The sequence below is a fragment of the Mustela nivalis genome (assembly GCF_964662115.1).
Source record: "Mustela nivalis genome assembly, chromosome: 19".
NCBI classification, from domain to species: domain Eukaryota; kingdom Metazoa; phylum Chordata; class Mammalia; order Carnivora; family Mustelidae; genus Mustela; species Mustela nivalis.
The window spans coordinates 16,031,860-16,045,607 of NC_139038.1; the positions used below are offsets into that span (position 1 = coordinate 16,031,860).

Below are 13,748 nucleotides of genomic sequence, written 5' to 3' on the forward strand. Positions count from 1 at the left end.
TTAAAAAACCACCTCACCCTTTTTTGAAAGTAATGCATTGATTAGTAAGACTAATAATAAAGGTACTCAGGGCACCTGGGTGGCTCAGTGGGTTAAGCCGCTGCCTTCGGCTCAGGTCATGATCTCAGGGTCCTGGGATTGAGTCCTGCATCCGGATCTCTGCTCGTCAGGGAGCCTGCTTCCCTCTCTTTCTCTCTGCCTGCCTCTCTGTCTACATGTGATCTCTGTCTGTCAAATAAACAAATAAAATCTTTTAAAAAATAATAAAGGTACTCATATTCCTTTTTCTATAACTCCATCTACCATGAGGCAGTATGGTTCAGAATAGGAACCTTAGAGTCTAACAGACTTGGACAGTTGTTTTACCTCTTTGAGTCTCTGCTTCTCTCTGTGAAGGTGAAAATAATAATTGTACCATAGCTATTCCTCAAAGATGATCCCCAGTGTGCAGCACCTGGTTCCATTCCCATATTGAATCTGACCTGTGACCAGTTTCAGCAATAGCATGAAATAGAAATGACACCATGCCAGTTATAGGCCTAAGAAGCCTTGATAGCTCTTGCACTTTGGGAAGCTATGAGCCACCATGAAGGAAGTCTATAGCTATGGAGAGAAAGACTCTACCACCCCAGCTGAGCCCAGCCTTCCAGCCAGTCCTGCCCACGCAGGACTATGTGAATGAATCTCTCATGTTCCAACTTCTGAAAGCAGATGAGCCCCAAATCATGAAAACTATTAATAAAAGAGTTGTTGCTTAAGCCACTAAATTTGGGAGTGGTTTGTTAAGGAACAATAGATAAATGAGACAAAACATATGAGGTTATTCTGAGGATCAAATTCACCCCTAGAGAATGGCCTATAGGTAAGCATTAATTCTATAGTAGCTATTACAAATGATTAAAAATGTAACTATATGATCTTGTAGTTCTATAGATGCAGAATAAACACACACACACACACACACACACACACACACACACACACACTCCACATATAATACTGGAAACAACCTAAATGTCCAAGATCAGGGAAGGGATTTAGCAAAGCATGATCCACCTTCTCGGTGAGAAAGTATCCATTTCAAAGGAAAACAGTAAAAGCTGTAGAAAACATGGCACAAGCTCATGTAACAGATGAAAAAAAATAAGAAGGCAGGATGAAATTAGTTTCTGCCCACACTGTGACTATATAAAATATGTCTGAATAAAGACAAGGATGGACATGGCCCTGTGCTTTGTGGGTGGGATTTGTTTATTCATTTCTCATCCTTTCTTTTTGCTAAGATACTGTGAGGTGGTGGTAGAGGGACTATAACACTTTTCCCCAAAATTTCCTTAATGTTATTGCAATTGTACCTTTTTTGTAATGAAGCTTCTAAAAAAAAGAAAAAGAAAAGAAAAAACCAGTGGGTGGCAGAGAGGCCCTGAGATGGCTTTGGCTCTGGTGAGTGGGGAAGGTGCTGTTCTGGGTGAGGGGAGCAGAATGGGTCTTGAGGACAACTGCACCATCACCCACCACTGCAAGGAGCTCCAACAGTTGGGAAGAGGTATCACTCCTTTGTAACTTTCATTTTATTATTATTATTTTTTATTATGTTGTGCTAGTCACCATACAGCACTTCATTAGCATTTGATGCAGTGTTCCAAGATTCATCGTTTACATACAGCACCGAGCGCTCCACGCAATACGTGCCCTCCTTAACCCCATCACCAAGCCAACCCATCCCCCCACTCTGTCTGTTCCTCAGAGTTCAGTCCCCCGTGGTACGTCTCCCACTCTGACTCCCCCACCTTCACTTCCCCTTCCTTCTCCTCGTGTCCTCTATGCTCTTCCTTATGTTCCACACGTAAGTGAAACCAGGTGATAACTGGGTTTCTCTGCTTGATCTACTTCACTCAGCATAATCTCCTCCACTGCCATCCATGTTGATGCAAGATTTGGGTATTCATCCTTTCTGATGGCTGAGTAATAGTCCAGTATATATATGGACCACATCTTTTTCCATTCGTCTCTTGAAGGGCATCTTGGCTCTTTCCAGAGTTTGGCTATTGTGGACATGGCTGCTTTGAACATTGGGATGCATATGGCCCTTCTTTTAAAGGACAGAGGCATTCGTCTTGGTTGTCCAGTCCCATGGGGCAAGTGTTCAAGGCAGAAAAGCCACCCAGCAGTAAAGAGGATACATTTGGTGGAAGCATTTCTTGTTCAGCATTTCTCCTGCACCACCTCCAGAGCGGGACCCAGGGGTCCTCAGGAAGTCGAAAATCCCATATATTCAGCCCATTTCTTTCCCATAAGAATCACATCTGAAGGTTTTAGCGGGGAGGGGGTGTGGGGAACTGATTATCCCAGGGTTGGGTATGAAGGAGGTCACATATGGCATGGAGCACTGGGTGTTATACCCAAACAATGAATCATGGAACACTACATCAAAAACTAATGATGTGCTGTATGCTGACTAATATAACATTAAAAAAAAAAAAAAAAAAGAACCGCATCATCTATTCTTGCCCCACCGCCTAAGTCATTCTTTATGGTTGGCCTAGCTGGACCAATCAAGGTTCACATGGATGAGGAATGTGGGAAGAAAGGAAATGAGTGAAGAGAGAGGCGCAGAAACAGTTGGCCACAATTCCAAGCATCTACCAGGGAGGTAAAACAGGGGTGCACCATTCTCTGGATAAAACACTTACCTAGCACTCCTGGTGCAAAAGAATTGCATGCATGTTATCTCCTTTAATCCTTACAACCAAGTTGTAAGTTTATCCTCATTTGACAGTTTCCTGAGACTTAGAAAGACTCAGTAACTCCCAGGGGGGCCCAGGTCACCAACAGGGAGCAAGAATGAGAACGTGAGCAGACCTGAACCAAAGTCCATGTCTCTGGCTGCCCCATTTGGAATTAGGGTCCAGCCAAGCCAAGGGCAGGCAAAGAGGAAACACTGAAGAGAAGTGCTGTACTATATCAGGGGAATAATCCAAGGATATCTCCACCTACTTCCCCCTCACTTCCCTTTGGAGCCCCTTTCCCCAGAGTTCCCACAGCTGTGCAGAAGGGCTGTGCAGACCAGCATAGGAAATGGTGTGGTGGCTTATCCACATGAGGCAGAAGGGGGGACTTACACCACGGTCCGGATCCCCGTGGCTGTAAATGTGAGGCCATCCAGCTGGACAATGGGATCCACCAGGCTCTGAGGGTTCGAGATCCTCTGGAATTGGCTGAAGGTAAAGTGGATCTTCATGACGTTGGAGTACTGTATCAGGGAAAACTGCAAAGGAGAAGAGGAATGCCCTGGGGCTCAGGAATTATTCTTTAATAAACTTTTTACTTGGCATACCTTTGGATTTACAAACAACTTTTCATGTGTCTTTGAGGCTAAAACCCAGGGGAAATATGGCCCAAAAAGACACTAGAAAATTGAAACCAAATGATGCTTCTTTCAGAGTTTGCAAGGAATAACCTTTCCTCCCTCAACATTTCTTAACTTGGACTTAAAAATTTTTTTCATAACATGTGAAATCAACTTATAGACTACATTTTCTCCCTTCTCAAGAATTTCTGCATACATATGCACGAATTACTGGGAAATAAAATATGCACGAATTACTGGGAAATAAAATATGCACGAATTACTGGGAAATAAAATAAGATAAATCATGAATTACATGGAAACATAATAAAGAAATCATTAATTATTTGGCTAAGTTACCTTCAGTCTAATTTCACAGTAAAACTTTTTTTGCAATCCTTTCAATGCTTTTAAATAGGGAAGAAAAAAAAAACGTATTACCTAGGCCATGTGGGGACATATCAAATGCCATGGGGGAATTCCCTCAGGTCAGGACTCAAATCAGCTCTGTATTAGGACACTAGTCTCATCATGGCATAAGTCCCCTAAGCTAACCGCTAGCAATACCAGGCTTCCTACTAGGTTGGTCTTCCCACGGCAGCTGCCACCCCCTCCTCCCTTCCCAGATCTCGGGGACCCAGTCTCACCAGGGTGTTGGTGCCTTCAAACTGTCCCATTACAGCTCTGACAAAGTCCTTCATCTGCTTAAAGTCACTTTGGACAATGCTGCCAGAACCATCAATCAGGAAGACAATGTCCATCTCTTGACTTGGACACTCTATAGAGAAGAAGGAAGGAATCAGAGATGCCCGTGTGGGTCCCAGCCATCTCCCAGGGTCCAGAAACCCTTCCTGCACCACAGAGTTAAGGGGCCATTCTTGGCCTAGGAATCAATTCCCAGCCAGTTTCCACACTTTCCATGGAGGAGGCCCAAATCCATTGCCCAAAACTTAAGAAACAAAACAAATGACTGAAGAAAAAGAGAAAGAGAGAGAGAGAGAGAAAGAAAAAGAAGGAAACAGACTCTTAACTGCAGAGAACAAACTGATGGTTACCAGAGGAGAGGTCGTTGGAGGACGGGTAAACCAGTGAGAGGGCTTGCGGAGTGTACGTGTTGTGATGAGTACCAGGTGATGTATGGAACTGTTGGATCACTATATGGTACACCCACTAGCATAACACAGTACGGTAACTATACTGGCATCAAAATTAAAACTTAATTTTTAAAAAAGACTTCTAAACTAAAAAAAAAGAACTCCGTTGCCCCAGCACCCCTGCCCCCACCTGCGGAACCCCCGCTTCGCTCCTTCCACAAGGTCTAGAAAGGGGAGAAAGAAGGAAGGGCCAGAGGCAAGACGGGCTCCTCACTCAACTCCTCAACAAATAGTTATTGACTACGCACTAGGAATGCCATAGAGCATGAGGGAAAGGCAATTTAGCAAAGTGATTCAAGTGTGCATTCTGAGCATGCTGGGCTCAAACCCCAGCTCTGCCACCTACTAGTGGTGAATTCCGGCAACTTATTTAACTGCACTGGGCTTCAGTTTTCCCATCTGTAAAACGGGACAGTAAAATAGCAGTGCCTAACAAATGGGGTAGGCTAAAAAGTGCTGCTGTGTACCTAAAATACTTAAGACAGGGCCTGGCCCCCCATAGCTCTTATGGAGATTAGCTGTTATGACCATCATCACTGTGTGCCAGGCATTGTTCTAGGCACAAGAACACAACCACAGCAGATGCTAAGGTTTGCCCCCAAGAAGACACACGCCTTTTCAGGACAGAGGTCCTTATTATCAGCTACACGGAGTAGTTGTGGATGCCTCCCAGATGATAACTCAGAAGAGGCCTTGCCCAAGATTACAACTCCTGCTCCTGGGGGCGCCCTGCATCCAGCCATGTTCCAAGCTCCTCTGGATTGGCTGAGGAGCCCGTCTTCTTTCACTGCCCAGTCCCGCTTCCTTCACACTCTAAGAACTGTTGTTCCCAAGAGTATTCCCAAATGAACCTCAGGGTCTATTTCTCAGGAAACTTGGTCTAAGACCATAGCTTGAAAAAGGATATCACCCCCGCCCTCATGGAGTCCACCATAATGGAAAATCACAGCTTACACCCATAAACAAATAAGACACTTCACATTGACCCCAAACTCACATAAGTGTTTGTGGCCTGTGTGAAGGACACAGTTGGTAGCTCCACCAGTGCCCCACATCCTGTGTTGCTCCCCAGGGGGCAGGAGATCAGCCACCACAGACAGTCATGAAGCTTGATGCTGAACTGTGGAAGCTGGCCTCCTGGCACTGAAATAAAAAATCAAAATTACTGGGATGCCTGGGTGGCTCAGTGGGTTAAGCAGCTGCCTTCGGCTCAGGTCATGATTCCAGCGTCCTGGGATCGAGTCCCACATCCAGCTCCTTGCTCAGCGGGGAGCCTGCTTCTCCCTCTGCCGCTCTGTCTGCCTGTGCGTGTGCGCTCGCTCTCTCTCTCTCTGACAAATAAATAAATAAAATCTCTTAAAAAAGTCAAAAATGCACAAGTTCGCTCACTTCGTCAGTAGTTAATGGAACCAGAAAGAAGGTCTTCTGACTCACAGAGTGAGCGAATTGGGCATAAAAAGTGCCCTGGCCTGCCTGAGACTCTCTACCCCAGGGGAGCAGGGTAAAACCATCTGCCCTTTAGGCCCCACAAGGGCATGGTGAAGCAGGGAACAATACACAAAATACTTATTAATGAGTCACCTCAACTGGGGAATAAAAGCAGTCAATAAATATTTTCATAATTTTTTATAAGCGAAAAAAAAAAGTCAAAAATGCTTTCTCCTTGCTCCCCACACCTCCCCATCCCATCTATGCAACCAGCTGGTGCTTCACCCCTGCTGAGAAGAAATGGAAGACCACTTCCCCCTGCTTTCTTTTTTTTTTTAATTTATTTAGTCAACATACAGGACATCATGAGTTTCAGATATAGGGTTCAGTAATTTCTCAGTTGTGTATCGCACCCAGTGCTCATCACATCATGTGCCCTACTTAATGCCCAGCACTCAATGACCCCTCCCTCCCCCACCTCCCTTCCAGCAACCCTCAGCTTATTTCCTATAGTTAAGTCTCTCATGGTTTTTCTCCCTCTCTGACGACTTCCCATTCTGGTGTCCCTCCCTTACCATTTGAAGCTCTGTGCTAAGTATACTCTTACATTCTGCCACCCACCTCTCCCCTGTTAACCACCAGTTTGTTCTCTACAGTTAAAAGTCTGGTTGTTGTTTTTTTTTCTGAATTATTGACCAGGAAATTCAGCCCCACACATGGCAGGCCAAGAAGCCCTCACTGCACCCCTCCTCACCCAATGACCCCACAGCTGAGTAGCTGAAGTCCCCATCCCCACATCTTACACCTGTGCTCATTTTGTTAGCTGCACCACAAAACCACCCCTCATATCCTCTCTCAGGCCACGACGGTGGCAAGTTCTCTCAAAATATCACTTCTGGGGTGCCTGGGTGGCTCAGTGGGTTAAAGCCTCTGCCTTCGGCCCAGGTCATGATCCCAGGGTCCTGGGATTGAGCCCCTCATTGGGCTCTCTGCTCGGCAGGGAGCCTGCTTCCTCCTCCCTCTCTGCCTGCCTCTCTGCCTATTTGTGATCTCTGTCTGTCAAATAAATAAATAAAGTCTTTTAAAAATATCACTTCTGTTTCTTGTTCCTTTTACTATCTCCGCTGGGCTTCCAAAAGCAAGCACCAGGCTATAGCTGAGCATCTTCTGAAAAACAGACCAAATCAGTCAGGTGAGGTTGGCTCCAGGTCTCAGCTCTGTCATTTCCTAACAGCAGGAACTCAGCTCTCTGAGCTTCAGTTTTCTTGCTTGCTAGACAGGACCATCCTACCTACTAGCCCGGATCTTGTGGGGTGCAATAAAAATGCACACCAGTCATCAGGCATTGTCTGGCTACAACTGAGGTAGTTCTACCTCTACTCAAACTTGATTTGCCTACACCAGGCTCACATGCCTGTGTTCCATTTTCATCAGGCACCCCACTGCGTGAGTCATGGAGACATCCAGGAGAAGAGACTCACCTCCTAGTGCTTAAATACCACATCGCCTCCACTGGCTGCACAGACATCCCAGGCAAGTCATGGTATCCCTGACTCCTGGAATCCCGCTCATTACTCTCTGTCCCCTTTGTAGACTCTGCTCTCAGAGTCTGGGTGCGAGGCCTTGCTGTTGCAGCTCTAACCTTTGCCTAAAAGCCCACCATGGCTGGCATCATTGCTTCTCTAGTCTGAAACATTGCTCTCAGTCAGTACCTTGAGTGGCCCCTGTCTCTGACTTGGAGCCCATCTCCTCCTCCTAGTGTAAACACATGGTCCTAGCTAGAAGGTCAGTCATGACAGTATTCACATATTATGTGTTGGGCAGAGGTCGAAACACTTTATATATATTAAATCTTTTGATTGTAACAACCACCTTAATTATTCAGACCCAGTTTACCAATGAGGAAATTAGAGCCCAGGAAAGAAGTCCGAAGTATACAGAAGACCAACTCATTCAGGCTGACTCCCAGAGTTGCTGCTCAGTGTCTCTGACACCATTCTTTGCAGAAAACATCATTGCTGGCAAAACTGTGCATCACAGTGTCCATGGCTCTAGCATTTGCTCCCCTTAGAAGCTCAGCAGTCAATGATCCAGAACAACCTCCTTCTTGGACCCTATCCAAGGATCTGTCATCCTCACCACATTTTCAAAATCCAGGGTCTTTCTTCTGAAAGCCCAGAAAGCATCCCTCCACTTGTTGGCAACTGTGAGGCCCTCATGCCTCCTGCAGCCAGCACTCTGAGACTCCCTTCTGCCTCACCAGAACTTTCTCCCCTTGACTAGCTTAGAGTTCCTTCTGTGATCTGCCCTCCCTACCAGGCCAGACCATGTTCCCAGACCTTCTTGGGCTTGCTGAGGCCTCTGAGAAGGGGCCATGGGCACAGGAAGCCAAGACCACAATCACATGCTCTGCCCACTCTTCAGGGCCAGCATGTACTCACATAGCATCACTGTCTCTGTAGGACCTACCTGGCAGGGAAGCAGGCATGGTCCAAATGGTCTGCAGGTGGGAACCCAACAGGAAGCAGAAGCCTTCTGCATACATATTCTCCCCACAGGCCCTGTGCATGGTGGGGCCACAGGCCTAAGGGCAGAGGCTGTGTGAACAAGGGGTCCCCAGGACTCTCCATACTCTTTTCCAGTCCCAGCTCCTCCCCTCATCACCTCCTATGACCCAGGGAAACTTACCAGTATCCAGGAACGATTGGTGCAGGCTGCCAGGGCCAGGCCCAGGGACATGTTCATGACCTCTGGGGGTGCTGAGAGGGCAGAGACACATGGTCATTCACGGGCACATCCCCGTTTGAGGGGAGAGTCAGGGCTAGAGGCCAGGGAGGGAGCGCTGAGTAGAGGACTAAGGGCCACAATTCCTGGGTGGTCACTCACTGTGCAGTGGTATGGGTTGACATAGGCCAGTGGCAGCCACACAGTCGTACAACCGTCCTGTTTGGTTGACCGCCACCACCTCCAGGGGGGCTCCCACCACGAGTCTGTAGGCACAAACATGACATATAGTTACAGGAAGGGTAAGGGCACAGGGCACTTCAAGTGAGGAAGTATCACTGTGTAACAGGGAAGTGAGACTTTGAGAGGGAAGCTCTTGGCATTTGCCACTCATGAAGCTTTAAATAATGGGGCCTGAGTTCAACCCACATGTGCCAAAGGACCATGCTGGGCTTTTTCTTTGTTTGTGTGGGTGTATACATAAATAAATGTGTATTTATATACAAAAATGGTTTTAGTGTTATTGTTTTTTCAGAATTCACCAAAAATAAAACTATCCAATGCAAAGCAGCATTTCCCAGCCATGGGCAAGAGCATTTGGTTTTTGAGGTGCCATCGTGCCGAGCCACCCAAGAATAGATCACCTCAGTTGAAACGGAAACCTGCTAAAGCCATAAGTTGTCAAAACAAATAGATGATTCTGTAATTAATTAGACAGTTTTAATATCAATAATTTAAGTTGGACAATTTAAAACCACAGTATCTGGGGAGGATATGTGCTATGGTGAGTGCTGTGATGTGTGTAAGATTAACGACTCACAGACCTGTACCCCTGGGGCTAATAACACATGATATGTTAATAAAAAATAAAAAGAAACAAAAAAAATAAAACCACAGTATCCAAATTCATATCAAAATCTATCATATAAGTGCAACAATTTTTGCAAAACTGTTTGAAAGGAGAGAATTAATTTTGAATTAAAAAGTTATATTTACCAACAATCTCTCCTCTCAAATGAAATAACTAAATAAATGTTTGTGTCTTTCAATTAATTGCCAAGCAAAGGAACCCAGGGTACGGGAGCTGAAGATGTTCTACACCTTGATCTAGGCAGCAGATACCTGGCTATATACATATGAAAAATTCATTGAGTTGGACCTTTCGAGTTTGTGCACTTCAGATTATGAGCTCTGGATTTCAAGACAAACAAAGGAAAAGACAAAACTCTGGCACCTGGCACTTGCTTCCATGTCCCAGCTGGATGAGGAGGAGGGATGGATGTGCATGTAGAACTCAGTGACCTCAAAATGCTACTTCTTGCCCAGCTGAATTCCTGTATTCTCAGGCCCATTGCCAATGTCACCTCCTCTGTGAAGCCTTCCTGGAATTCCCTCTTGGGTTTGATCTCTCCCTTGCGGTGCCTCCCAGACTTTGGTTATGCTTGGATCACATGGTAACTTCAACATCTTGGGGCCCGGTCACTGGGAGCTGAGACTGCGCTTCTGGAGGCAGGGTGAGGCACATAACGTGCCTGTCCCAGAGTGACATAAAGATGCAGGGCCTCTTGTACATGGGGAAAAAAGGGTTTTTTTTTTCCTTTTTCCCTTTTTTTGGGTTTTCTGTTCTTCTCCTCCTCCTCTTCCTCCTCCTTCTTCTCCTTCCTCCTCCTCCTCCTCCTCTTCCTCCTCCTTCTTCTTATTCTTCTTTGCAATCTGCCTCTCTACCTGTCCTGGTATCTCCTTTTTTCTCTTTAATGCTGCATTCCCTCAGGCACAGGGATACTCATGGGACAAGTGAAAACCCTCGTAAGACTGGGTGAACTGTGCACCCGAGCCAACCCTGACCTTGTTCAGCTCGTGCCAGGGACTGAAGGTGGCAGCTAGAAACATTCCCCAGAACGCCGGGCTGCATGTGAGCCAAGGCTTTAAGCCACAGCACAGCTCCACTGTCCCATGAATTTAATTTACAGTATACAAATGCTAAGATTAAATTATTAACATTTTCAAAAGGAAGACTGCAAAACATTACTTCAAGCACAAGGGTGACTGTACTGGTCACATGTACTGATCACAGAAGAACAGATTCAGGACCTCCCTCCTGAAGGATTATCTTGTCCAGAGTCTATGGTCCTTCTTGGGATTGTGAATAGTTAGTAGTAGGGGTGTCATGGGCCTTGGAGGAGCAGTGGACAGGCTTCTTGCCCATGCTGCCCTTCCTCTAGGACACCCTCCTAATCATGCCATGTTCAACCATTTGCCTGCAGGTGGAAGGAGTAGAGGTAAGGGAGTGGGCAGGGCCTACCTAGATCTGTCAAACTGGACCACGCTCTGTCCAAAGCTAGCTCCATCCTCTCGAAATATCACGGGCTCCTCCACATCCAAGTTGAATCCATGATAAGAAGCCAGGACTGAGGAATATGGAAAGAGAGGCAGGGGTAGGGGGAACCGTCAGAAAAGCCTCATCTGCTCTGGACCCCTGACTTCTTGGGATCTTGATGCCCACCCCACTTCAGCTCATGTGCCCAGGAGAAGGGTGTTCTCTTTTTCTTTGTTTCCTGATTTGCCATCTATATGGCTCCTGTCTCTCTCCCTCAGAAATAATTAAGCCACAATACAAAAAATGACAATCCAGAAAAATGCCCACTCCAGGACATTTCATAGGACATCCACAATCTGAAATTAGGCCTGTCATCTCCTGGTCTGTTAGATCAGGCATGTCCCCTAAAGAGAAAGTGACCATGTAATTTATTTTCTAAACTGAGACCTTCTGTGAGTGAAAGGGGCACCGTTAATAATTACACCAGGATCATTGGGACCGGACCAGGCAGATCAGGGCTTATGGTTACCCTCCTTAAATACTGTCCTGCTCCATCTTCTCATTATACAGAGACCCTAAGGTCCAGACTAGGGAACAGACTGAGAATTTTATTTGTAAATTTGATAATTTGTAATTTTATATTTTCCATGTTCCCCTCTCTTGGTGTTAGGCTCTAAGAGGGCAAGGATTGCAACAGTTTTGTGTGGTGCCTGGTCCAGTGCCTGGCCCTTAGCAAATGACTAATTACTATTTGTTGGCTGGCCTAGAACTGCATAACAAGTCACTGATACAACCAGGATTCCAACCCACTCCTTTGACCCTTGACATTCTCCTCTCTGGTGACTAAGCTCAAAACCTCAGCAGAAGACCCTCTACATTTCAAGGGCTTTTCCTAACACCCTTACTCCCAAGCAACATTGCTACTAACCATTTCTACTAGAATTCCCAGTCTCCGATTGAGGCATCAACTCCAACCCACAAAGTAAGGAAATTCTAAGGAGTTAAAGCATCAGGCCAGGAAGTGACAGGCAACGTCCAGACAGTTGAACCCTAGGGTTCTAAGGAAAAGGCCAGATGTTGATGGTGCTGTAACCCTACTATAGCCATATGCAAGGGAGCTTCACATCCTATATCTTCCTTTCAAAGAATGATTCTGTTTCTGAGTCTGAAAACAGGCTCTATGACCTGACAAGTAAGAGGGTGCCAAGGGTCTCAGACTCAAATACCTCAGAGGCCAGGCAGGTGATATCAGTAACTGAAGTGGGTAAGTGTGAGGACCAGGAATTACTGGTCCTTACAGTCTGTGGCCCCTTTAAAGGAAGAAGCCACTACCAAGCTCTAGTGTTCAGAGCTCTAGACCTTACAATCTCTCAAGAGATGCTGACAGTCTAGACTTTTGTGTGGAATCTGATTTTTAATAGACACACAAGTGATTTCAAATGACACATCGATGTGGTCCTGATACAGTTTTTAATTTCTGGACTATTCTTTTGGCAACAGCGGGACAACATACCTGAAATCAAGACTTGAAGGACATGAGGGGCCAAGGAGGTGATATCCACCATTTCCTCTTCCTAGTGACTCCTATGGCCTTCACCCTGAGGCCCTGGGGCAGAGTCCTATCCCCCATACCACACACCAGAATCCTCACAGGAGGAATTGTGGAGAGGGAGCTCATCCTCCACCCCAGCATAGCCTGTAAGTCCAACTTCTCTCTCTTTGCTCAGGTTATGACCCTCCCCTGATTCCAGGCCATTCCTCCTTCCACACAAGACTGGACACTATAGTGGGTCCTCCCCTGTTCTCGGCCCCTCCAGAGAGATATATGAGCTAACCACCAGCCCCAGCCTGTCCTACCAGATGGGAAACTACCACCCCCCGGCTTCTCTCAGCCCTGAAAGCCCCCACTCACCACACAGGAGGAGTACAATTCCAAAAGCCATCACAGAGCATGCATGGAAGGAGAAGTGAAGAGCTGAGCAGTAGAGCAGCGAAGGACACTCAGTGCCCTGGGGGAGAGTTAAAACACTGACTCAGAGCCTTGAGGTGACAGAAGGAAGAGCGCAGTCAGGAAGTTCTCAGTTAATCACAGAACAGAGGCAGGGGCAGGAGGCCAAAGACGCCCTTGGGGAAAATCTCCCATACTTTCCCACCACCATCACCTCTGCAAATCTGGCTTCCTTTTCCAGGGCCTGCTTTTCCCATAAGACCACCTTTCCCCAGCCCTTGAGACCCAGTTAGTATCAAGGGAATCTAGGCTCCCTCTGGGGCCTCAGAAACCAGACTGCATATAAGTGGAAGGGATGAAATAGATGGTTACAGAGGCCCCCCTGGAAGAATACGAGCCTGGAGAGAGGCAGACCTCCACCTCAGATAGCGGCGCTGGATGGGGGACAGCATAAGTGAGGGTGTTGCTTAAGTTTAAAAAAAGCAGTGTGGACTCTTAATCTCACAAAACAAACTGAGGGCTGCTGGGGGGAGGGGGTTTGGGAGAAGGGGGTGGGGTTATGGACATTGGGGAGGGTATGTGCTTTGGTGAGTGTTGTGAAGTGTGTAAACCTGGTGATTCACAGACCTGTACCCCTGGGGATAAAAATATATGTTTATAAAAAATAAAAAATTAAAAAAAAAAAAGCAGTGTGGTGTGGTGCCACACCCCAATGTGGTGCCATAAACAATGTGGTGCCATAAACAAAGAATCTTGGAACACAGAAAAAAATAAAATAAAATTTATATAAATAAATAAACAGACTCCATCAAGAGATCAATGAAAAAT

At 46.3% G+C, this 13,748-nt stretch overlaps 1 protein-coding gene across 3 annotated transcripts in view; it reads right to left on the reverse strand.

Annotated features, from left to right (window-relative positions):
- The window catches only part of ITGAD (integrin subunit alpha D), a 31,615-nt gene extending 18,224 nt beyond the window's left edge, over positions 1 to 13,391 (reverse strand). Inside the window, exons 1-7 of one of the 3 annotated variants that reach the window (XM_082714280.1) lie at positions 12,885 to 13,391; positions 10,958 to 11,063; positions 8,818 to 8,921; positions 8,620 to 8,690; positions 8,401 to 8,515; positions 3,997 to 4,127; positions 3,123 to 3,268 (exon numbers count right to left, since the gene is read on the reverse strand). In XM_082714280.1, the coding sequence (XP_082570406.1) occupies positions 3,123 to 3,268; positions 3,997 to 4,127; positions 8,401 to 8,515; positions 8,620 to 8,690; positions 8,818 to 8,921; positions 10,958 to 11,063; positions 12,885 to 12,915 (704 nt within the window). In that variant the 5' untranslated portion in view covers positions 12,916 to 13,391. The remainder of the gene's footprint in view (positions 1 to 3,122; positions 3,269 to 3,996; positions 4,128 to 8,400; positions 8,516 to 8,619; positions 8,691 to 8,817; positions 8,922 to 10,957; positions 11,064 to 12,884) is intronic. The other 2 variants (XM_082714281.1, XM_082714279.1) reach the window with 2 other exon arrangements.
- Between the last annotated feature and the right edge of the window lie 357 nt (positions 13,392 to 13,748).